This window comes from Poecile atricapillus, chromosome 5 (assembly GCF_030490865.1).
Source record: "Poecile atricapillus isolate bPoeAtr1 chromosome 5, bPoeAtr1.hap1, whole genome shotgun sequence".
NCBI classification, from domain to species: Eukaryota; Metazoa; Chordata; class Aves; order Passeriformes; family Paridae; genus Poecile; species Poecile atricapillus.
The window spans coordinates 23418142-23444821 of NC_081253.1; the positions used below are offsets into that span (position 1 = coordinate 23418142).

Consider the following 26680-nt stretch of genomic DNA (forward strand, 5'->3'; position numbering starts at 1 on the left):
TGTGAGGTTGAAAGAACATGCAGATATAGGATGCCTGTTTGAAAATTTTATCGTTTTCTCATGTAAAATTCACATTTGTAGTCTGAAATTTGTACAATACCATCCCAGCCTCAGCATCTGGCTTTCAATTTACAAGTGGAATTAAAAACCAAAGTTTTTTAGATTGCAAAGTTACAATTAAAAATACTTGAAACTAAGTGACAGTACACCCAATATGCTGGTATCTTACTGTTTTATTCACAAAATAAAGAGCTTTGTCTTTCCAAACAAAGAATATAACAGAAAGACTCCATGAGAAACAGTTATAAAAAAGTGGTACTGAAAATTTGAAAAAGTCTGGTAAAATTTACAAACGCAAACGATCGCTTTGTACAAAATCTCTTTTTTTGAACGAAACTTCAGTAATAGATTCTGCAACCCAGTTCCAACAGCTCGGAAATGCACCTTGATTGCAAATGGCGGCTGGGCTCTATCTCCGCCGGTGCGGGGAGCTGTCCCTGCGCCGGTCGTCGCTCCTGCGGGACTCTCGCTGCTGCTCGGGGTAACGGCTGTGCTTGTCCCGCTGCCTCTCGGAACCGTTCCGGGAGCGCTCCTCCTGCTCCTCCTCCCTCGGGCTGCAGTGGCCGCGCTCCCTCTCTCGGGATTTTGATCTCTCTCTTTTCCTACTACGGTGTCCGTTGTCTTTGCTCCAGTGTCTGTAATTTTCCTCATCAGACACAGAAGCTCTTCTTTCCGCTTTCTTCAGTTTTGAATTACTGTGTTTATTTTCTGGATCCTTACTTCTTTCATGGTTCCTATCCTTTCCGCTGTGGTAGCCATCTCTGCCGTTGGACTCATCTCTGTGGTGGTATTTTGAAACATCATCTCTCCTGTGTGAGTCTCTCAAATGTCGGTGATTTCTTTCTGATTTGCTCTCAGTATCACTTCTTTCCTCTTGTTGCCTCCTTCCAATTTTCTTTTCAAGCGATTTCCTTCTCCTTTCTTGTTTTTTCTTGGAAACTTTATCAGATTCTCTGTTTTTCTTTTGCGTTCTCTTTCTTTTGGCTTTAGAAACATCTGAAATTATAACAAATTATGGAACTAAGATTGCATTTTAATTCAGTATATTAAACTTATTGAACTACAGAAAGAGTTCTAAAAACTGGTTTTTGCCAGAAAACATTAGTGCACATGTATCAGAACCAAGGTTCCAAAATAATGAACTCCTGATTTTTATCCCTTTGCTATCTGCAAGTGATGCCTGTCTTTTGAAAACCTCTACCTGTCATCACCCTGTTGCTGACTTGTACCCGAGGACTAGGCTGTGAAGTCATACACCAAAACACTCTCACAAATAATCTTTTTCCTAGGAAAAAAAAAGATTACCTTTCCCAGACTATCCAATCTCAAAATCATATACTTTTCCCGGAAAAGCTTATCAGTCAATGGAGATGAAAAACAGCAGATGAGAAAAAAACTCCAACACTATCCCATGAGGAAAAAGAGGTAGGATGAAATGGCCTGAGATAATGGTATTGCAGCAATATAACAATGGCTTTCAGTCTCATTTTTCAGGAGAAATAGTGACAGCTTTGTCAACAAGATGAAAACTAACTTCTGTATTTCTAAATACACAGTAGTCTCATCTCAGTGGAACAGGTCTTACCCTTCCTGTTCGCTCTTTACCAGGGACCTTTACATCCCACTTGCCAGTATTTGGCACTAACAGCCATTTACAATAACCATTCATTCACCTTACTGTATGAACTATAGAATCACATCAGCTGCTTCTCATCACCTTTCGAAAATATCACAGCCATGAACTGATTTACTAGATGCACATTTATTAATATGCATTATCTGAATTGTCTACTCTCTGAACTAAGGCTTGCTGACATTCTGTTAAAATGCAATGATGGATCAATTCAGATACATTTTAATCCATTAAGTTTTTTAAGCAGTGTTTTCCATACTATTTTACATCCACCAGTATGCAGGAAAAGACCTGAGAGAGCAAACAGAAAAGAACCAGCTGCTTTGACAGCAGATATATTTTATCCTCTGCTGGACTTTTTTTAGAGCTGCTTCCCCAGGGCAGTGCTGAGCTGAGGAAGCTGATGATGTTCCAAGCATTAACAGGTAGCACAACAGGAATCTCTACTTAGCTCAATTTCTAATAAGCAGGTTTTCTATTTTTCTTTTATACACTGCATCAACACTGAAATACTGCAGCACGTTCCTCTAAAAAAATGCGTCTTAACTCTTCCAAGTAATTTTATAGACTTTAAAAGCTGCAAACACAGGAAGACTTTAGAATTACAACTAGTAATAGAACCTCAACTAAGTTTGCCATTAAAGCTTACTGTTATCTCCAATTAGTGTTTTTGACCACTATATTAAAGTACACAAGAAATTGAAAAGTGAAACCAGGCTGCAAAGGTACCAAGATACAATTTTTAATGAATGTGTTCCTCAGTGGAGAAAAGGCAAGCAGTAAAAGAGAAAGTCCTAAACTTGGAAAAAAACCCTGCTTCTACTTGCAGACTTGTTTTATCACTAAGGAGTGACCCCTCTGGTTCCTATCAAGCAGCTCAGCAGAGCTGCAGCTGTCCCTGCAGGACCATCTGGCTCTGTGCTGAAGCACTGCCTCCTCTGACCCCGTTTGGCTGTGCCCTCCTCTCGTGCTGCCGTCACTAATGCTATCAGCCATGACACACAGTTCCCACCTTGGACAGGAGATTGTGGTGGAGAACAGAACTGCATTTCCAAAGCAGGAGCAGTTCACACTGCTTTTATTTTATTAATGATTTTCATTTCAAAGACATGTAATAAATCAAATTAACTTTGAATCAGCACACTTCCGTGATACAGGAAGTCATGCTGTGCTATCATCTGCTCCTGCTATATATACTGGGGCAGACTGCACACACTAACTCATAATAGCAACTACTTTAAACAATGCTTATGACAGTTCATGTATAATAGAAGTTTCTACATCAGCACAACAGTATGATACTAAACGCTAATTATAATGCATAAAAATACAAAATAAGTTATCAGCAAAAGCAAATTCTTCCTTGGAAATTCCTCTACAGACAAGAACCTTCACTGTATCACCACACAGCTTTTCCTGAAGCAGAGGAATTAGAAATAGGGACTCAGAAGAACTGATTTCTAACTCAAGGAAGAAGCACATATTTCCAGGGAAAGACACTAGGAGCATCAAGCTCACTCAACTAAACAAAGAAAAAAGGAGTTGTAGACATGAGTGTCTACAGTAAACACAGAGAAAATAATTGGGAATGACTCTAATCCCTCAATCCTGCAATAAACTGAAGTCATAGTAGAGTGAAACAGGTATCAATTGTGTAAAAAAAAAAATCTACAAACCAATGTTTCTCAGATATTTAAGTCTCTAAAAATTGAACTAATTTTTTTTTATTTCAAATTAGAAAATAAATTTCCATGAGAAATATTTAATATTTTAAAACTTTAAATTAAAATAAATACTAGTTTTTAAAACAGAGAAATGACCACTGCCTATAGCCAGATTTTCCTCAAAACAAGTATAGACAGAAACAGTAATAACATATCTGGAGAAAGAAATAAAAGAGAAGTGAATAGTTGTACTGCTGGTGTTTAAATACCTGAGTCGCTGCTGCTGTCACTGCTGGATGAGGAGTCACTGCTGCTGGATGACTCTGAACTACTACTGCTGCTGTCAGAATCAGAATCTGAGGAAGAGTCTGTGTCTGAAGATGAAGAGGAATCTGATGACTCAACATTTTGCTTCTGTGTCATAATCAACTTTGGTGCATTTTTAAGATGTTCCCGTAATTCATCCCTAATTAGCCAAAAAAAAATAAAAAATAAAAGAAAGAAAAATTCTTTAATTTTATTTTTTTGTTATGGGGAGGGGGAAAATGAAGAAAGTAAATATCAATGAGAAAAGTGTTCCTCACGTTAGTCCTCCAAGGCCAATAGAAGTGAAGAAATTGATGGCAAAGCGAGTGTTTCTTGGGTTATCCCGAGGCAATAATCCCTCAAAGAAAGGCTGAAGTGTCCTGATGGAAACAAGTATCTGTATTAAATACCATGCCAGCTCAGCACTCTCACTTACATAAACAAACCAAAAAAGAAACTGTATGGATCTCCACAAGAAAGCAAATGCATCTCTTCATGCATTTTTCAGCACTTTCATTGTTTGTACCTGTGATGCATCTAATGAAATGCTATTTAAAAACTTGCTCTTTTATGACAACATGAACATCATACACAGGAGAGCTGCATACATACTGACAGATAATGACAACAGAAACCCCAGCTTCATGAAGCCCTGAAGTGACTTGTGGAACTGCAGCAGCCTGGGGTAGCAAAGGATAACAGCTGCTGACCAAGAAGTTCAGAGATTAGAGATCAATGCTGAAATCCCCTCATACAGCACCTTAGGGATAGTTTCAAATTGAAGTTTACATGAGCTAAAGCATCTACCAAATTCTTCCTTGTACACAAAAAAATCCCAACTCAGTAGAAATAGCTCAAGCAACTGCAAATAACATTGTCAGAATGCAATGCATTAAATCCCATGCAGATTTAAAAGAATGTTATATATACTACATTTAAGGATTAGTAAGTAATCCTAGAGAAACTGTTACTAATAGTTGTGTGTTTTTTCTAAGTTTTGTCAGAAAGAGAAGCCCCAGTAACATTTATTATGCAGCCATATAGCTGACAATATATAAAAATAAACTCACACTTGGAAATTGTTACGGTAGCTGAGTGCCACTGCGGGGTGGAGGGGGAACAGATACATCTTGCAAAGAGTCATGCACGTACCAAAATTTTGAACCCAAAATGACAGCAATGCACTCAGCTTCAGAAGTGACTCCTTGCAATGACTAAATCTATACATGAACTTATTCTTGAAGTACAGCAGCTACAGAAGGGCAGTCTCACTTGAACCTGAACACAGAGTTCTTATCTGCACATTTTCAGATGAAGAACCTAATTAAATTTACAGTTTTGAAAATAAAGTTTCAACTTACTCATCTTTTAATCTTGCATTTAAATTAGGAAGTCCCATATATTCACTGAGTTCCTGAAAGAATATTTTGACAAAAATTCTACTGGAGGATGTGGTAGTTTCTTCACTCAGTATAATACATTCAAGGACCTGAAAATATTCAGAAAAACATTAACCTTTAAGTTTAAACATACATTCTCTTCCTATCTTAAAAACTTCTGTCCTCCTGAAATAACTAATAAAGACTGTTTTTTTCTCCCCCAAAGTTCATAAATTCTAGTCAAGACCATCTTTCTCAAAAATTCTTTTCTACCATCTGGGAGCAGCTGCTGATCATATTTATGCTAGTAATTCTTTAAGGATTCTTTTTATCTAGGAAAGCTCCACAAGACAAAATCAGATGCGTGAACTTCTGGCAGGTTAAGAGATTTGGGACTTAAATACAGGAGAGGTAAAATATTTGGACTGACTACTGTGTACTTGAAGGATGACAGACTAGGCTATGAAACAAGAATAAAACAATATGAAAAGAGAAGTTAACTTGATATTATTTCTTAATTTTTAGTGTTATATAATAACATCTCATACTGTGAGATTGCTTTTATTTACTAGGTATTTAAATCATAACATGGCAGTATTTCTAACTGCCTCAGTTCAATACTACTAATTTAGCAATATTTAGAAGCTCAAAACTCTTTTCCAAAAGAAGCACTTTTTAATCAACCAATTCCAGCTGAACCCTCTAAAATAATAGTTTAAATCAGCTACTGAAAAATGGGGAGAGAGGATGATGATACACAAGAGGGAGAAAGAGGAGATGGGACAAAACATGAGAATTTACTTAAGATAATCCAGTCTGCTACAAGTCATTACAAAGTGTAGAATAATACTAGAATTAATGTATTATACGTTACTGTGGAGTTATGTTTTAATATGATATGTTACTGTGGAGCACTGGAGATTAACTGCTGAACAAGAGATCGAGGACAATGGCTTTTTGCTTTAACTTACACTCCAAGGAATTGAATCTGTGTACAGGAGATGAGCAAACATCTTGGCCACATTCCTCAGTTTGTTCGTTTCCAAACGATGAATGGTATCGTACTGCTCCTTGAAAATGGCTTCAAAGGATTCCATATATTCTTTCTTTAACATGCAGAAACGCTGAGACAATATGATACAATTTAGACAACCACTTTAAACGAAACACTAAACATACAAATGACCTACAATTAGGTGACCTAATGGTGTCAATATTTACTGCAAGATTTCTTTTTTAAATAACCCTTGAAGGAAGAACAAACACTCAATATGTTGATATATATCAATATATTAATATATTTTATAGCTTTGAGCAGTTTTTCAGGACAAGAAACTCATTTGCATTGCAAAGCAGTAATTATCAATTCTGAACTACAGCAAATTATCCAGCATTTTGCTTGACTTCTGTACATCAAATATTTTCACCTGACACAACCCCGTGTTTTTTCAAGACTTCACTGAACCACTGTTTCAATTGAGAGAGGCAGCAGGAAACAGAAGTAAGACATTTTGGACATAAACATTTCAGAGAATACGGAAATCAACATTTACATTCGTCTGAACATGCAGCTTCATATGGTTAGTGCTTTGTAACTGACTGTCAGCAAAAGGATTTCCTGAAATAATGGATGAAAAACACAAATGAGAAACAGCATTCCCTTTCAGCAAATCTTGCTCCCTTCAAAAGACAAGTATTTCACCCTGACTCTTCAGATATGTCAATATCATCGATAGGGAAACCCTAAGTAAGAAGTAACTGCAGCTAAATTAGCAGAGAGTTAGACAAAATCAGAGATTTGGCTGTTTATTGAAGAGCAAACAAAACACCCACAAGCCCAGGACAGTAAGTATTCAATCTTGTGCTCTAAATTAAACCTACAAAGCCGCTTTGGACAAGGTGGTAAATGACAAGAGTCTCCAAGATTAATCTTCAGCACTGTAAAAAGGCTATTTGCTGGTAACTCATAACACTATTATGTCTTTTTAGTACCATTTCTTTGCCACTGATTTATTGCTCTACCATATTGAGAAAAAAAGTAAGGCAAAATAGGCAACAATATAAAGGGAAAGTGAGTTCTCTCATTCTGCATTCACTATGCTTTTTACAATCTAAGTGCTAATTCAATCCACTAAAACAATTGATTAACATAAGCATTTTCAGAATGATAAAAAGACTATTAGTTTTATTTATCCATTAAACTTAAGTTTGACACACAAAAAATAGAGTAAAACAATGAAATTTTCTACCATATAGTATAAAATGTAAAACAGAACTCACCCCCGCCAGTAACCCAAAGAATTTCTCGTATGTTCTTTGCTGAGCACAGCAGTCAAGTATCATATTGCAGAGTTCTTTCTGGGTTATAAAGTAAGATTTCTCCAGTTAAATTCACTGTAGCAGTAAAAAAACCATAGTACATACCAAGTAACTGAAGGAAGCCTTACATGGATGTGAGCTTTGAAATGAGTATTTACATCAAACTTCACTGGCAACACCAGTAGCTTTCTTAATTTCTCCTGGATATCAATATGAGCTTTTGCCCTTCAAATTTCCTCTTCTGCCTAAACTAAGATTAATGTATTAACACAATGTACCAAAAAAAAAGTCAGAACTCATTACCACAGCAAAAAAAGAAGTTATAAGATAAAAAATGAAGGTTTTAAGGCCTTTTTTCATAGTTTTGCTTTAATTTGTCAGTCACTTCTTTTTTGTGATATTCTGTTTAGGGTTTCACTGCAATGGCTTCAGCCTGGAGGGAGATGCTTAGAAAGACTAAACTCACCATTGAGAAGTCAATATGCCTGGACTTCCTCTTTAACCAAGAGAAACTTTTCTAAATCAGCTGTTTTAGGCTGAATTCTGAATCACCCTTTATAGAAGAGCATCTCTCTTTCTTGGCTAGGAATGAACAGAGGAAGCCTGGCTAGATTAGTCTCCCAAAACATTTGTGCATCCCTCGTCATTGACAGTCTGCCTTCCACTTTCCTGCCTCCTTAGTGAACACGGATGGAAGAACAGAAGATGCTCTCCTGTTCCATAATGCCAACTATGTAGGACAGGTAGGCCAGTCTTTCTGGAATACAGGCTCTCTCTGGCACCCTTCCTCCTTGTCTTCCAACACCATCACCCCATGATTATCATCAGTTCAACTTCTGGTAGCTGCCTCTTCCTCTCCTTTCACACACAGCAAACAGGAACCAGAGGAAAACACTTTGTACCTCGCCTGTTGGGCGAGAGCCCTTCACCTGAGGCTGAGAGCAGAGGTCCAGGCAAGTGAGACCATGCAGATTTAAAACCAAACTTATTCCCCTGACCTGCCTGAGATACAGCCTGTAATGCAGCTGTGAATTGATTTAGGGTACATTTGGCAACATTAATTAAGACAAGTGAGCAAATGTTTTTATATAAATTAAAAGCCATGAAATTATACAATGCTTAAAATAGCCCTGCAGGTCTTACCCATTCACTTTTTTTATTACTGTTTTCTCCTAAGACAAATTCCATAGTGTAATCCAATTTATGACACTCCCAAATAGGTTTCTGGCTGTCAGTCATGCATCTTTCATTATTAGTTTAATTTCTCTTTTAACAAAAAGTAACATCCCTATAAAAACTACTGAATGATTTCAAGCATTTTGTTCTCTTTCACCAATTTACTGTATCATACATTGGACTTCATATTCTCCCACTTGTGTCATTCTTCCAAGCAAGTATCCAGAAGAAACATTTTTGCCCATCATAAAAGCTCAAAACAAATAAAAAGCCAACCGTGCTGAACAAGAAAAACCACTCCTCCAAATAACAAGGCAGTAATGTACCAAATAAACTTACAGATGTGTTTAAAGGTTTTCCTTTTAACACTGTCACACTGTGTTAATGTGATGTATTAAAATGCATATTAACTTTTTATATTATCCCATTTTACACTAATGCTGCAGTTAATCAGTTTTTAACAATAAAACGGGTAAAGCGCTGATGCCACTGTTAATAATGTCAGGAAGACTTGAAAAACAAATTACTTTTCTTCCTCATCTTAAATGCAATTATAGCTTTGGTATCCCCCTGTGGTTTACAGTAATTAAATATTTTAACATTTTAATTAAATATTACAATGATTTCTAGGAGGGTATCTTGAATACCACATGCATGAAAATAGGTCTGCCCATAAAGACATCCTTGCTGGTGTTATCTAAACAATTTGAGGTTAGGTCTAGAGTTACTGTCTTCCAGATCAAAAATTAACAAACTTTACAATTATTTAATTACTTTTTGAGTGATGCAACAAGCTCAGATGGCAATTCTAGCTTAATTTACAGCTTCAAAAGTTAGTGAACTAACTTCTGTACTCCCAATGACGTTTATGGCATGAAGAGCCAGTTATTTAACCTATCACTTGTTTTGAAGACCACAAAGAATTTGTTCCCCAATTTTACAGACAATTTCTATATTGCGTTGTTTAAGTGTTTTCCTGCAACGCTCAACAAGTAATTACTCAGCTTAGTTAAGAAAGTATACATAGCTATCCAATCATGAAGTAAAACACTTCAAAATATCTGACATCTCATACAGATGGAGAACCATCGTCTGTGAAGATCTTGAATTTATTTTTGTATCATAGAGAACAAAAGCACTTCCCAACACTGCTAGGACAGAAGATAAGGAGAAAGCTCTCTCCAAATGCACTGCATTTCTCACTGTTCTCCCTAAACAGTCTATTTGCTCTTACCCAAACAGAAAAATGGTTTAGATGAACCATGACTCAACCTAACATGTCAAGTATCATCATACATTTAAAGATGCTAAAGGAAAAGACAGAAAAATCAGACTTGTTTTGGTTTTTTCTCCTGGTTTTACCATTTCAAAATACAAGCACACCCTGCCCAATATATCTTCTTTCAGCTTCACACAAAGGCTGTGTTCATGGCAGGCAGAAGAGCTAAAGTAACTTATCCCCTTCTGATCACGGGTTCCTTTTCACAGCTAGTATTTATCCCCTGCCCCTTCTCCCCTCATTTTTAAAATTTCTTTAAATAAACATTCAGTCAAGACTGCAGTTTCAGAGCTGCCCCCCAGGCTATCTCCATGTGGAGGTCACTTCTGCCCTCCTTGACTGGAAGTGATGCCATTTCCACCTCTCTTCCCCTGCCAGCCCCACAGCTCCGTTCCATCCATTGCTTACATAAGCTGAACCCATCCCCACCCTGTGTAAGCTGTTCTTAAAACATAAAATTTTCAATGCCAACACTTCATTTCTATTTCTTCATGGAACTAGAAGAATTGGTGTGCCAGAAGCAAACATAGTGCAGGCCTTAGGTTCATTTAAATCAATGTGAAATTGGAATTATGTGAAACAAGCGCCTTGCATTTTATGTATTTTTACTGCTTCAGATGCCACACTTTTCCTTCTTTCTCTCTTAATTCACTGAAGTGTATTTTACTCCCACTGACTACCTTGAAGCTTTCCTTACTGCTGCACATTTTAATGGGTGCAACCATCACACAGCCTACTTTTCACATCATCTCTGCTTTCTCTTCCTCATTTGTTAAGTTACCACTTAGAGCCAAAGCTGGCAAAGCCATGGATGGCGTTTCAGCAGCAGGCAGCCCCTGGTCAAACTATGTGCAGTGCTTTTAGCAGCTACTACAAAGTCTCCAAGTCTGTCCTGTGCTTAGCTAATGGTCTTCCTCAACTTTTATCCCTTTTTTTTGCTCAACTCCTTTCTGTTTAGAGAAATATATGCTTAAAGCTAGATATGGTTATCACAAATCTTGCATAAATCAGACTTAATATTTTACACTGGAATCATTAACTGGATATAAAGATAGATATATTTTTGATCATGCTGCTACAAGTCTCCAACATACAAACACACACAAAAATGAAATAATACATCAAAGTCCCACAGTATCTCTTTCCTTCAACCTGAAGGCTGCACATGCAAAACTTCACTTTAAGTGACTTCACTCTGAGCAATTCCACCTCCTTAGGTTAAATGCATATACACATCTGTGGAAGATCTAGTCAGAATTCTAGCTAATGCCTGTGATTAGTAACACAACAGCCTAATTCTGTATGGATTCTGTACCTTCATTTTGCAGACATCAACAAATACCATGACATGGTATGTGCATGCAAAGTACTTTTTTTAAAAATTGATAAATCATGGAAATTCAGAATGATTCTGCACCTCAGGCCCACAAAAACCTCCTGCTTCGAAAGACAGAAAAGCTACTTAAGCAGGATTGTCTTTTATAGCCAGTAGCAAGGCTGTGAACGAATCATGGTGCGGTTGCTAAACTTACCAGCAGCAATGCCCTCCAATTAGAAAAGGAACTCCTGTATCTAAGAATTCATCAGTTTGACCAGCAGGTAATTATCAGCCCTAGACCATCCCGCTCTGCATCAGTTTCCTGAACTATATTTTCACTGAAAGTGAAAATAGTCAAGTCAACATAAGTACTTGTGTTATTTTCAAGACTTAAGGCATAAATAACACGAGACACTCCACTCCCACACCACCTACTAGGACTGCTTCGAGCAAGTGACACCAGCCCATAAAAATGAAGATGCGTCAGATGCATGCATAATTCTTTCAAGAAGGCTGTGCCTGCAAGAATTTTTCTCATTTCAAGAAAAAAAAAAAATAAATAAAAAAATCTGGTGATGCACTGCCTTTATCTGGAATATGCACAGTGTTAGAAGATACTCTAATTTAATTTAGCAACATTTCTGTATACAAGTTTAATTCTTATCACAAGCCAAGAAAGAAGAAAAGCCTAAAAGTCAATCCATTTTAGGCACGTTTTTAAAGAGCAAGAACAATGTATGGGTGGTTTAATTTTTTTAGTTGTCTGCATTTTAGCCAGGCTTGTTTGCTTGCTTTCCTCACAGTTCAGAAGCCAGAACAACTGGTAATATCACACTCCTCTAACTACAGTTTTAATTTATTTAAATTTTCTTCTTTGGTAATACAGGGGATTAATACAGCTTTAACAGAGATAATAACAGTACTTTTCAAAAAAAGTAAAATAGTGAGCTCTGCCAAGACTGAACATATGCCCAAAGAAGCAATTGCAAGGCTTGTTTAGAACAGCTTTGCACAGACTGTTGTACAGACAGCAAAGCTATTTCACTTTTGATCTGTAGGCTTCAATTGGGTCTAAATATGAATAAAAGCAAACCCACTCCTAGTAAATTGAGATAGAAATGAAAAAAATTTCAACACTTTAAGTGTTTTTCTGGAAAAAAAAAAATAAAAAAAAAAATCTGAGAAGTGTTGACATCCCTTCTCAGCAGCTGGTCCTAAACTGCAATGCCAAAAAGCAGTATTATGTTGTTCCAGTCCACAGATTATCCATCTGAACCTTAATCCTCTTTCTGCGAGTCAGAGCTGTGTGATAGATAGATCCATTACTGGTATTAAACAGACAAACAACTTGTGTTGCACAGCAGTTAATGTGACACAATGATCTGATAATTCAACCACTGGTAAAAACTGCTAATGTATTTCCGAACTCAGCCCTGATATATCACACCAAAAGTTTCTACACATGAAGATTTCTGGAAGAGTTATTCCAAAGATGGTCATTAGGACTGTGTTAGTCTCAAACATGTTTTTGCATCTGTCTTTAGGTTTCAAATATTCTGATTAGTTTTTTGATTGTATTTAATTGGAAATGTACTACTCAAAGCTTGTGGAAAACAGTCTTAATGACAAAATTAAATAAATACTGTTTTATTAAGTAAATCCTTTCAGAAGAAAAGCAGAAAGTTACTGTAAAATCAGACTTGATTTGAAAAAAACTTGCAACAAGAATCTTAAGTTCCACCTGATTTTTAAGGAATACTTGAGCTAAATGCTCTAGCTCCTGCTTCTCGTGATGACTGCCATTCATAGTAGGAGTTGGAATAGAGAATGAGCATAAACAAAATTTGCAGGTTCACCCAAGAGTTCAGCAAGCATTTCAGGAATTTCTCAAGACTGTTTAAAGCTTTGAATCAGAAAGTGTGAAGAAATAAGACACACAACATCCTGCAATACAGATTGTTGAAGCTTTAAGTAAAACAGACTGAAAAAGAAAGAAGTGCTTTATGGCTAAAATAATAGTGGTAGAGAATTATAAAGGTTGAAAATAACTCCAAGATCAAGTCCAACCGAAAACCCAATGCCATCTTGTTTACCATTAAACCATATCCACACGTCTTTTGAACACTTCCAGGGATGCTGATTCCACCACTTCCCTGGGCAACCTGTTTCAACAACTGACCACCCTTTCAGTCAATAAATTGTTCCTAATATTTCATTTAAACCTCACCTGGTGCAACCTGAGGCCATTTCCTCTGGTCCTGTCACTTGTTCTCTGTGAGAAAAGACCAACCCCCAGTGGCTATACCCTCCTTTTGGGTACTTGCAGAGCGATAATTTCCCCTTTAAGCCACCTCTTCTCCAGACTGAACAAGCCCAGCTCCCTCAGCCACACACAGCACTGCAGGTGTGGCCGCACGGTCCCGAGTACAGAGGGCCGGTCAGTGCCTCTGTCCTGCTGGCCACGCTATTCCTGATCCAGGCCAGGATGCCACTGGCCTCCTTGGTCACCTGGGCACTGCTGGACCACGTTCAGGTGCTGCCAACCAGCACCTCTCGGTGCCTTCCTGCTGCTGGGCAGCTTTCCAGCCACTCTGCCCCAGCCTGTAGCTCTGCCTGGGGCTGTTGAGCGCCAAGGGCAGGACTCAGCACTTTGCCTCACTCAACATCACACTGCAGGCCTCAGCCCGCTGACCCAGCCTGCCCAGATCCCTCTGCCTTCCTGCTCTCCTGCACATCAGCACTCCTGCTCAACTTGGTGTCATCTGTAAACTCAATAATGGCTTGTTTTTTAATGAAGGCAGAGGGAATTAATTTAATAAAGGCTTCAATCTGAAGACAGTAACTTGAACAAATAAAAGATGATTTTTCTAGCTTAAATACTGTCAGTTAATTCAAACAAATTTCCTGCTGAATGTACTGAGATTCTTTATCCACATGTACAGACTTAAGCCCTAGAAAGCCCAGAAGAATTTTACTGCCTACATCTGCTTATTCCTTCTGCTCTCACAATGACCAGAAAGCATTATTTTTTTTTTAAATATTTTTGTCCCCATAAAGGAGCTTAATTCTATAAAATGAGCAAGTCAGAGCTCTCATATCTTTGATTAAATGAGGTAAAGAGTAGTTATGATTCTTAAGGAAAAAAATCAGTACAAAGAAGTCTCATGTGATAAGAGGATGCAGTTTTACAACAGTTTTGAATCTTGAATTGTAATAATTCCTACAACTAGTACCAAATCACAGGTTGATACTAATTGCTGGGTTTTTCTTTTTCCTTCCTTTAGTTTTTCTGAGCAGCTTTTGCCCACAGAAGTTAGGAGCTGACAGAGACTGCTATGGTATTAAATCCTAAGAATTAAGTCGTAGTAGTTAAGCAAGTAGTGTTTTGCATAATAACTCTGTTGTACAGTCTAGTACATATATTCTAGATTGTTTGCTCTATTCTTTATAGCTGAATTGATTTGCTTGGAAACAGGCCTTTTTTTTTCTCTTTAGTATTCTTCAGGTTCTGTATACTTCACTGAGAATTATAATCTTATGTATACTTAATACTGCATTTCATACACAGAATTAGAGAATCAGATTAAAAAAAATACACAATCTCAGTTTCTAGTTTACTTCCATGTAAATTGCTTAGAAACAAGCAACAGTACAAGAATTGAAAAAACGATAGGTAAATACAAGTTCTTAAAGAACACCTAAGTGTAGTCCAGATCTCCCCACACTAGTTAGTATTATACTGAAGTTACTTACTACAGACACAGTTTCAAATAAAACTGAAAATTTTAACCCAAGCGCAATTCCTGTGATGACAGCTTACAGCTGACCAAAAAGCTGCTTAGAAAATTAGATGTGTATTTACATTCTACCAGTATTGAACAGAAGTACTGGATGAAGAACAGTTTCCATTACTTGAAAACACAGCAATTACTTTGATCTTACAGAGTCTGAGGACAAAACACCTTTAGTCTTATGATCTCCAAAATTACAGCAAACAATCACACAAAACTGCTTTAATTCAATACCCTGTTTATTCAAAGACTGACTGTGAAAGCACCAAAAAAACACACTCATAGCACTGTGCTAAATTTCAAGCCCCACTGATAAAAAGTCTACAGCTGCCTGCAAATATTATCTTCAGCCCAGAGTCCTTTCAGAGACAGAACTCTGTCATGCTGCTGTATTCTCACCATAGGACAAAAGTTTCACCAGTCTGAACAACAGACCTTTTTAACAGGCTGTGAGCAAACATTTGTGCTGCTTGACAGAAAGGAGCACATGCATAAGGCAAATTGCTTGTGAAATGTGTGTCAGTCCATTGCTCTAAAGGTTGTGAAATTAATTTTGAGGAACAACAGCTGTAAGGAATGACTCTCATTCATCTGCCTGCTATACAAACTAGGTTGTGTAATATGAGCAAGGTTTTTAGATACTATCATAGTACTGTATCTTAATAATGTTAGTAACAAGAAGAGTAAGAATAAAGGCTTACAGTCTGACTTTCAGGGAAGTCCATCTTCAGCAGTTTGTGAGCACATTCTTCAAAGTCTAAGCTGAAGAGAAAAAACAATTATCTGTGCAATATATGCTATGCTATATATGAAACATTCCAAAACTATATTAAGATTGATCATTGATGCTAAAACCTCAACTATTTTGAAGTAAAGTACCTCAGCTATTTGATCTGCTGAGATTTTATTGTTGTTGTGGGCTTTTTAATAAACATTTGTATTGGATGAGTTTCTATCTGAAAATTAATCCAAAGTGATTACATTTGCAGGCAATCTGAAAACAAGATGATCCAAGTCATTACTATCATATCACATCATCTTACAAAACTTAATGAAAGAGAAAAGTGGGAGCTTGTTTTGCACATTTTGAAACACTGAAATGCAAGCAATTCAGACAAGCTCCAAAAGCAATATGTACCACTGACTCCTCTTTGCACTCCTGTTCTGAAAGCCTTTAGCTACCACTGGATAAGTCCTCCCTCAATGTAAAATATTAACAAGTTAGGGTATGGCAAGAAAGTATTTAACAGTAACTGAGAAATGTGAGAGCCTTTGATACCCTCAGTATGGTATTAATTCACATGGCTAATGATCACCACCACAAGTACATCACTGCACTCCTCATGCAGCATCAGACCTGAATATTATAGGCTGCAAGGGATCAATCCCTCCTCTCACCCTGGTGACATGGAAGCTACTTCTAGTAGGTTTGGAGTATTTGTGCCACAAACTGCAGCGGGAGTTCATTCTCAAGATGACCACAGATAGACTATAGCTCAGGGTTGGGAACTGCATATTTATTTTCCAAACTATGCAGATGGCAAAAGAACTCCTTCATCTCAAAAGTGGAGACAAACTAATTAGAATTTCTAAGTATGTCTCAAATTTTTTTCATAAAAATCTCAAGATGCTGTAAAACTTGGAAGATCACTGACTTCTGTTCATCCAGAAAGTTCTCATTAGAGCAATAGCCCCAGTCCACTACCCAAACATTTTGAAACAAACAAGATTCATCTTAGAATGAGAATTTGACTGCTTTACACAGTCAGGTCACACTCCATAAGGACCACTTCCCTACTTTTTTTTTTTTTTTTCTTTTCAACTGTACATTATGACAGAATTTTAAAAGAAAGAGAATTACACTTCACTGACTTGAAAAGAGCTACACTCCTAGGTGCATAATTTCCATTTACCTTGACTGAATAGCCAGATAAATTGTACGACGGAAGGAGACCAGGTTAATTTCTGTTTTGTCATGGACAGTAACTTTCTGACCTAGAAAACAAAAACATGGGTCTGTAAAGAGCAAAACATCTGAGAATAACTGAAGAAGAAACACTGATTAACATTTGAACATCTCAGTTTTGCAAAACATCTAAGAAGTTCAGCTTTTCTTTCCTGTTTCATCTACAATCAATTCCTCGTAAGGTGCCAGTCATACACTTACCATCTTCATCCTCCTCTTCATCATCATCTTCATCTTCTTCACTACTTCCAGCTTCTTGATTTCCTTCAGATTCAGTGTCACCTTCATCAAGAATTTCTGAAAGACCAGTATCCCAGATTAATGGAACATAGACCACAGTACCCCCATTACAAAAACCCCCTTGATCCAACCCCTGAAGAGTGAAAGGGTGTCTCATGTGCAGAATGTGGAAGAGGCCAAAAAGCAGATATATCATAACTGAATTAAAACATAGATGCAGAAACAACACTGAGTAGGAAGAACACAAAGGAAAGGTGTATGAATTGAATGAGTTATACAAGAGAGAAATATCACCCACTGTTAAATAAATGTTGGCAGCAACAGCTGAATAACCAAATGCCATAGGTAATGGTTGTGTATACACACAAGTATCCCTACCTTTCTTCAGCATTTTGTATTTCTCCTCATTTTCCATAAAGTTCGGATCCATCTTGAAAACATCTTTAGAATAAAAGAGAATCTTTATTTAAAACACAAACTGAAAAAGCTATTAATATTTAAGCTTGAATTTATTTTCTTGGGGAATGCAGTTAAGGAATTCTCTTTCATATCTAACTTACTAAGAACATCCTCTGGGTTGTAGTCATCTTCCAGTGGCAACATATGAGTAAACTGATCCTCCTCTTCCACTAGATCCAGTCCCTCTGGAATGATTGGATGATCCTTGAAGCCATCTTTCCGTACAGCAAACATGACTTCTATCATGTACTGAACACGCATATCGATTTTAGATTCATGCAGAATGTGTCGAAGGCGATCAAAGATTGCTTTGGAAAAGAGACAAATGTAAATATGAAAGTTATTTACTAATTCAAATGCCAAGATAGTTTTGGCTAACTGTACTTACCATTAATACCTCTAGGAGAAACTTCTGTTAATTTGAGCCCACTCTCTTTAATAAATCCAATTGCTACTTCAATACTGTCATCAGTAGGCCTTTCAAGAAGCAAAGTGAGCATTTCCAAACATAAAACCTCATGAGCCTGTGGAAAGAGTATCAGCAAAGAATTAGAATGCACAGTGTTACACCATCACCACAGTCATTTACTGGACAGACCTGTCCAGCCTTTGAGGATGCCACAACACAGCAGTTTAGTCACACATACAAGGCAGCAATAGTGGGGCAGAGCTGATTAAGACAAAGTCAAAATTTCAAATCCAGTTTTACCATCAGTATTTACATCAGTTTTCTAGTGAATGTGACTGTTTCATTGAAATGAACAAGCAAGAAATGAAAAATATTTTGCCATTAAAAAATAATAGACTGCACTTCCAAGAAGCAAATAAACCAGCACTTGCATTACAGAACCAAGTTCAAAGTGCATTGTCTCTATGATTAAATGAGATCTTCCAGGATCAGGCATATAAGCAAACAGCACATCTCAGATTAATTTCCATTTTACCAAAACGCTGAACATTCCCAACATATTTGTGAGACACTGCATCTTGACATTATTTAAATTAGAGTATCCTGATTTCTGACATATAAACAAGTGGAATAGGGCTGGATATAAATTTGATTTAGATGCAACTGAGTCTACTTCTGCTAAGACACATGCTGCACTAAACTCTGTTTAAGATCAAATGAGGACAGAGGCTCAAATGATCCTTGCTTTGCATCAAGATGTGGCTGAATATTAGCCCAAACACACACATGAAATTTGGGGAAGCTCTGGAGCGTAAGTGTAATAATAAGTGGTGATAACTGTGGAAGCAATTATCAGTATCTTTTCAAAAGAGATCTTAACTTAAAGCAGGCACCACACTCAGGCTTTCAGCAACTTTCAGAACAGACAGAGAATCTTCACTTAGGCTACTGCTGTCTTAAACTAAAAATTAGCTATATAGGGTTTGAATTGAGTAGAAATGAAGAAACATACCACATTCTGATTCATCAAATGTGCAACAAATTTTGAAGATGTTAGACAGAGTTGCTGCAAAAGAAATAAACCAGGAAATTTTAACATATGGAAGAAAAAAATTCCTAACCCACACATACTATAGATTAATGCATCTCACAAAAACATTAAAGTCTATTTAAGTATACTGGTAGCTGTTCACAATCAGGACTGTACAGACAAAGTAAAAAATTAGAATTAAACATCCCTGCCCAAATCAGAAGACCACAAACTATCACAGTATCAATCCAGAATAGGTTGTCAAACTTTCATGATACTCTAATACTACTAAATGTCCCACAGACTGATCTCAATCCATGTCTTGGCTGTGCTGCTTTGAACACACTTGACACAGTTATACTGCAGAATTCCACATTTCAGCACGTTGCTCCTTTACATGTTACATACCTTGTCATTTCTGCGATACCCTTTACGAAAATTCAGTATCAGCCTCTTGAGAATCAATTCACCAATATTTGGAAACTTTGAATTGATAATTGCCACAAGAGCTGCATAAACGTGAGTAAAAATTGGAGAGGCGCTCTGAGCTTGCAAAATGGATCTGGATAGCAATCCCCTGTAAAAGTAAGTAAGTGTTAAAAACTTTTCTGGTAATAAAGCGTGTAATATTTTTATTCAGTACTTACCACATGAAATAGTGTTGTGCAGTTGGAATAGCTGGAAGAAACCAGATGATCATGCCACAAATGGAATTTTGCAAAATGTGTTGCACAAATCTGTCTGAACTGAAAAGTTCTTAAACTGTTACCTAATCTTTCACTAAATATTGTTTATATTAGAGCAACATTTAAAAATGCTAGGCATGCAAAAAGACATCTTGTGTCCTGCAATTATGCCTTTTTTAATCTGAACTTTGTCTGATTATAAAAAACTACTTAGAGCCTAAATGATTGTAAACAAAGGACTCATGAGCTAATATTTCTTTTAGTACTCAAATGATCTCTTTTACATTTGTTATCAAGAAAGTCTGAAAAGAATCTGTGACCTGCTGCCCCTCCTCTCAATATTGTTTTTTGTAATGCTTAGGAGCACACAGAATTTGACACAAGGAGCACACTTGACTACATGTGGGTGAGGATAAAAACAAAAGAAACCTCCAAATGTGAATCTTCAAAGTACACACTGATATACAAATCTGGATCAAGGAATCCAAATTCCTTGTGGTCTATTAAAATCCCCAAAAAACCCTCCTACTAAATAAAGAGCACTAAATAAAAAATGCATAGGGACCTTATTTCTACTTAGTTTGGCACTGACAAATGGAATAGAACTCATTTCATACTAGTGCACAGAAACAGAGTATTTCCATTTTGAAATTAGTTACTTCTTGCTTACAAACTGAAAGTGTTCTGTTTCAGTTCTTATTCATCATCTACTTAAGACCTCAGAAAAGGACTTGACAGCCAGGTAAAAGTTTGTGTCATTACTTTTAATGCACCTTTGTGTAAGTTTGGAAGTACAGAACTAAGGAGGGAAATGGTGCTATTTTCCATATACATTATTTTGACATTTATAAACCACACACAAAAACTTCCAAAGACAAGTGCATTCTGAAGATATTCAATAAGCTAATTTTTAAGCTAAAATAATATTGCTAGTATGAAAATTAAATTTTGGGGACATGAAATACAGGTAATTTTCCCACTCTCCAGATTTTATTTAAATTACTTAATTCTCCTATTTTTATGCTAGTTGAATGACTCTGATCTTCCCATCAAATAAAGACATAAGTCTTAAATTACATAATGACAAGTAATGCATTACTTCTCAAATAAATCTGGGATAAAGTGTTGCTGTTTGAAATGTAACAATTATTTTTGAATCTACCAAGCTCCAACAGCATAATGGTCTTTTCTTTACATTACATCAGTAAACAACACCAACAGGTAACTGTAGTAAAACTTGTTTTGCTAAGTAGTGGCTACAAATATTATTTGTCCCAGAAAAAGAAAAATCAAGCACTACAAAAATAGACAGTGACAACTGCAAATTACAAAAGTCATTCAAGTAAAATACATTGTGAAAGCCTTAAGAAAAGGAAATATACACCATCTGTTGCACTGCAATCCTTTCCCAAATAAGGGACTATTCTGAATAGGACAATATGGCCTAAGGTTAATACTAAAATCTGACTAACACACTCATAGCACACACAATGACTAATGTACGAGTTCCAGAAAAGTAGAATTATTTTAAAATACTAAGGCTTACCTTCCCCGAACAATATTCTCCTGAAGGAGCTCATGAATGATGTTTTCTATATTAGAAACATTCACTTTATTGACAAGACCATTGATTGACTTCTTCAAGGCTTCCCAACTCATCCTCTGGTATGCCAAGCTATTACAAAGTATCACAAATCATGTATACATTTGAAGTTGCACTGAGTAAACTTATATATATATGGCATTCATTCACATTTTTATTTAATCAGTAAAATGAATTTAAAAATATGCACTGCATAAATGTGAAGACTTGTTCACAATTATAGCTTCAACCACTAGAGAATCACTGAACCAAAATGATAAACCAAAGTGTAATTCTCTGCAGATATGGTATAACCCAGTATGTTGTTTCATAAGATGTTCCAAAAACTTCCTAGCTACATTCAGTATCCTGCTTTACTTTATCAGCAGAAGCAAGTATACTTTTAATCCAATTTTCTTATCTCTCTTCTAATACAAACATACCTTCAAAACAATGATCACAACCCTTAATGGATCCCATTTTTCCCAACATTCCCTAAACACCTTAACTGTTTGGCTTGCAGTGAAAAACATACTATATAACTTTGAACTCACCTATTTTTATCAGTGATTTGCTCTTGCATCATCCTGAGCTTGGCAGGTGGAATATATGCACCACCTGTGCGTGTGAGGATTGGATCCACTTCTTCTTTCTTCTTCTTCGAGGTGGTCTCTTCATGAGCAAGTGAGCTCTGGCCTGTCGACCTCTCTGGACTCCTACGGTCAGGTGATGAGTATCTTCTCTGCTTCCTCCGATCATATTCTCTGTCCTCCCATCTCTCATAGTGTCTATCTCTTCCCCTTTCCATCCTTCTAAAGAGAAAAATAAACACCCACTAAACACCCAAGTGTATATTAAAAGCTTTCACATTTTTATTCTTTAAAAGTAAGTATTTTATTACTGATTAATAAAGCGCTCCATACCTTCCATCTGAAGTTCTGTCATCATAGTAGTCTCGTCTTGAATATTCCTCATCATATCTGCTGTCATCAGAGTATCTCCTCTTCCTGGGAGATGGAGACCGGGACCTATCACGCTCCATATCTCTACTCACAACCCAAGACACAAAAACTTTTAATAAGTGACTGAGAAAAGCAATGCTATTAATATTTACCTGCAATATAATATAACAGTGCAGAAGTGTTCCAATTCTGCAACGTGAGTTTTAAAATATGTATTACTCCCAAGAAAAGGGTCTGCTTTAACAATAATTTATCATCAGGAAAAAAATTATCAAAAATCAAAGCAGACCTGTAAAAGAAAGGTCCTAAGATTTGAAATTAGATGTTTAACAGTAATAACATCAAATACCAATGGTAAATTCAGCACCTTGCATTCCTTAGAACACAAATATTCACTTGTTTCTACTAATTTTTGCCTGTACAGCATGAACCAATCTTGCCCAAAAATGGTAATGTGACTTCAAGCAAAAAACTGGCACGTAATTTCCACTTTCAGGTCTCATGATAATTTAACTAAATGCTAAGTTTTAGTAACAAATCCATTTAATTACTATTGGCATTAAAATATCTTATTAAATCTACACTTGCTTTTTTTGCTTTTAATTACAATAATATATAAAAAGAAGCATAACCTGATGTTTTTTTTTTAGCTTTCCTAACTCACTATGTGAGGTATACAGAATTGAAGGATACAAAGATCAGTCATTTTACCTGTCCTCTGGAGACAAACTTTCATGTCGGGAACTGTAGTTTTCCTTCCTTTCGTGACTGGAACCATGCTTTAAGGAAAGAGAAAGAAACAAACAAAAAAAAAAAGAATCAAGACCCACCATGACTGTGAGCAGCTATCTTCAGATCAAAGCATGCCATGCCTTCAGTTCCCACTCCTTTACAAGGAGGGCCACCAAATAAAGCTGATGGCAGTCAGGCATGACAAGGAGAGCTTCCTGGTTCTAGGAGCAAGCAGTTAAGCAGCTGGACACCCTGCAACAGGATGCTGCAGATGCCAAACACTTCCGTGGGTTCAAAGCACTGAAGAAAAATCCACAAGGGTTACCAAAAAGCTTCATCTGGCTCAGGAAGCTGCAAACAGGTAGAGTGGGAGTGTACGTGGGCAAGTACTTTTATAGCTGCTCTATTCCTAAACTCTTTAAGGCATCTACTGTTAATTACTGCTGGAGACTAAGAGTAGATGCAGAGACTAGAGCAGCTCTGCCTTTCCTGCTTTCCTCTTTCAGATGCCATTTTAATTTCTTGTATCACATGCAATATCATGAACAGAATTCCACCATTTGTTTAGAGCTCCTCTCTCCTAAAAATCCCCTTTATTGAGTAGTTTTTCCTTATGTTCCCCCTTTTTACAAATCACAATTTATTTTCTCTTATTATTTTATTTCTCATGCCTAGTTTCATACATTACAAACATCTGAGTTGCACTGGTCTACTTGGCAGATTTGCAGGATTGTTTAAGTGATACACACTTAAACAGTTTACACCAAATTCCATGGGCTGAACTGTGACATTTAAAAGTATGGAGTCATACAAAAATCAGAATGTGACAGCATCTACAGCAAACATAAGAAGATTCATTAAGATGCTTCTAGAAAACTTTGGTAGAATCAAGCAGCAGCATTTGTAACCTGAGTACTCTCAAACAAGGGTCATCTCTTCCTTTAAAATATTATTTATGATTTTTTAGAACCACAATTTCATGATGTCACAGAGCGATTAACTATGGAACAGGATGCAGAACATCTCACTTGATGCAGAATCTCAACACGAGCATTTCCTTATGCACCTAGATGGAACTCCCTGCAGCAACACTCAGCTCGTTTGTTGAAGCAGCACCATCTCCACCAACACCACCTCTTGCCCCACCAAAGAACCAGTTAAAACTCTGGGAGACCAGAATACAATGACACCTCTTCCATAGAAAGCAGGGCAGCTGTTATCTCCAAAAGCTTAACTGGGAGGGTGTGTATATATGCAAACCAATAACTGGATTTTTAAGGCCACTATAACATATCCTAGAATGTTGCCTTTCCTAGGATGCACTTCAAACACTGCTAAAATTACACCCAGAGTTCTCTTGCCTGCATCAAGATGATGACATGAAATAAGGGCATCACACTGTCCACTGGGAGCATGCATCCCTATAAAAGTTATGTCCAGCTGTTTAATTTTAGAGGCGCATTATCTTTGACAGCAGAAACAGTACAAGAAATTCACATATTCACCTTGGTTTTCTACCCCTTTCAATGCTCATCACACCACAGAGAAGATCACTGAATTCATTCAAGTGTAAGAAAAGTCTTTAAGTTGGATTTTTTTCCCCCCAGGCTAGTAATATAATGCCAGTCTATCCCAAGCTTCCAAGGAAGTAGCAATAAAAATCTTTGATTAACACAGAACAGTTGCTGTATTTAAATCTTATCCAGCAGATGGAAAGAAGGCAGTGGATCTATTTAGGACGACCTATTCTCATGGGTTCTTTACAATCTCTGCCCAAGAAGAACCAAAAAGACAAGTGTTCACAGAAATAAAACAATGTTATGGCTGTTTCTGTATTTGCCATTTATCATGTCTCCCTGAAAAAGAAGCAGCTATGCTTGCTGAAGAACTTGTCACCTCTTTGTGACCAGGTTTTCTGCCAAAAGTAAGTCCTCTTCCTTGTCCATTTTCATCAAAATTATTAACTGCAAGTGTCCAAACAGTTTTTCCTAACTGGCTTATTCTGACAGATGAGGCAGCACCACCAGACTGGGAAAACAGGAGAAGGTATTAAACTACCCCTCAAGCATCCCTGCTAAAAGTTACTCAAGTCAGAAATGTTGGATCTAAAAAACTGAAGAAGCCTATGCAGGTTCCAACTCTGGAAAAACAGGCAGAGTAAGACCACAGATTTGAGGCAGCACATCATAACAATATTGTTCTGCTAACATGTTCCAAACCCAGTGTACTTTACAACCATAGCATTTCTAAATTTTTGCTTCTTGCATTCCCAAAAAATCACTCCCATCCACTCAGAAATGGGCCACACAGCTTGTAAAAGGAAAAGCTTTAACAGGCATAGTATGGCACACACTTGTCAAATTAACTGCTACTTATTGTCTCTATATCTTTTAAGATCGTTGTTAGATTTTTCAAAATCTTTCTTCATTCTTCTACATGCTTACATCTGCTGTTGAGCCATCAGCATTCAGTCAGTTTTGACCAATTATTGTAACATTATACACCAATATTCAAGACTTTAACGGCAAGGAAAAGAGCAGATAGAAATAGCTGTAATTTACTGACTCCTAGTATTTATATTGTAAACAGCTGCTGTTTGTAACAGGTATTGCTTGCTTTTCATTCAGGAACTTTTATTTAATATAATATCAACTACAAACCTAATTAGCAGTAACATGGGATTAATCAAATCGTACAATTTAGGTTTAAGAACACTTACATTTACTTGTGTCACCCTGCTCTTCATCTTGACTTCCTGCTTTTTACAAAGTTCTCAACGTGCAGCAGTGAAGCAATCCAAGGAGCTCAGCACATGAACACCATTTCACCTGTAACACACAGAATACAATCAAAAACTTTCCACCGCACACGGTGCCGGAACAGGCACCTTTCCTTTGTCCATTAAGGCTATGCTTACACAAGTCCTTAAACCAAAAGGCTCCCCTGGTCTACTCCGATTTCCTGCGCTCATACAGCGGCTGCACGGCAGCAGCCGGGAGCTCACCGGCACAGCCGGTCCCGAGCGAGCGGCCAGGCCTTTCCCACCGACCCCGCCGCCCGGCTCCCGGCCCGGGCCCGCCCGCCGCGCTCCCGGCGGGGCCGCGTCAGCGCCCGGCCCGCGGCCTGCCGCCCGCCGCTGAGCGCCGGCACGGCGGGAGAGGCCGCCAACACCCGCCCCGGGGGCGCACCCGGCCGGGCGGCGCTCGGGGGCTCCCCTGGACCCCGGGGGATGGTGCAAAGGGGCGCCCGCCCAGCCCCGCGCACCGCCAGGCCCGCGCCCGCACCTCCCGCCGCCACCGCCGCCGCGCACGGCCCCGAGCGCGTCACTTCCGGCGGCGCGGGGAAAGCGCGCGCCGGCCCCGCCCCTCTCCGTCGCCATGTTGGGGGCGGGAGCGCGCGCTGCGCCCTTCTCGTCTCTGCCTGAAACGAGCGCGTTCGACGGGGATGAAAAAAGACAAAAGATCAGCTCGGCCTGTGCTCGGCTGGGGCCCGCTGCTCCTCGGGCCGGGCAGCCGAGGGGAAAAACACCCCGCTGCTACCAGACGCACATGTTTCCCGTCAGAAGCACGTGTAGCTGCAGGGAGCAGTCAGCCGGCCTCCCTGAGGGGAGGAGAGCTGCCCAAAGCACGGCCGGAAAATGCAGGGAATTCAATAGTGCCCCTTGAAAGCAGCTGAGCACACACTTGTGT

General features: G+C 38.0%; 1 protein-coding gene across 4 annotated transcripts; it reads right to left on the minus strand.

Moving 5' to 3' along the window:
* Nucleotides 1–213: 213 nt before the first annotated feature.
* CWC22 (CWC22 spliceosome associated protein homolog) lies at nucleotides 214–26323 on the minus strand. Of its 4 annotated transcripts, none has more exons than XM_058840056.1 (20): nucleotides 26276–26323; nucleotides 25711–25819; nucleotides 22971–23038; nucleotides 22221–22343; nucleotides 21852–22109; nucleotides 21262–21390; nucleotides 19438–19606; nucleotides 19012–19065; nucleotides 17979–18114; nucleotides 17692–17898; nucleotides 17510–17572; nucleotides 17093–17188; nucleotides 16839–16920; nucleotides 15627–15687; nucleotides 7323–7400; nucleotides 6014–6166; nucleotides 5025–5152; nucleotides 3942–4043; nucleotides 3627–3823; nucleotides 214–1056 (listed from the first exon to the last, which is right to left on the minus strand). In XM_058840056.1, exons 2-20 carry the CDS (start codon nucleotides 25735–25737, stop codon nucleotides 470–472), a joined length of 2718 nt encoding a protein of 905 aa, XP_058696039.1. In that variant the 5' UTR covers nucleotides 25738–25819; nucleotides 26276–26323; the 3' UTR covers nucleotides 214–469. The 4 variants fall into 4 exon arrangements, with proteins under 4 accessions (XP_058696039.1, XP_058696042.1, XP_058696038.1 ...); XM_058840059.1 differs by lacking the exon at nucleotides 26276–26323 and adding an exon at nucleotides 26180–26200; XM_058840055.1 differs by lacking the exon at nucleotides 26276–26323 and adding an exon at nucleotides 25909–26138.
* Between the last annotated feature and the right edge of the window lie 357 nt (nucleotides 26324–26680).

Coding starts and splice junctions, on each gene's coding strand:
- CWC22 (XM_058840056.1), bottom strand. CDS start 25,737: ATGAAGAGCAGGGTGACACAAGTAAAT. Junction 15,688..16,838: donor TATCTGGCTATTCAGTCAAG/GTAAATGGAAAT, acceptor TTTTCTCTTCAG/CTTAGACTTTGAAGAATGTG. Junction 6,167..7,322: donor TCTTTGGGTTACTGGCGGGG/GTGAGTTCTGTT, acceptor ATATTGTCTCAG/CGTTTCTGCATGTTAAAGAA.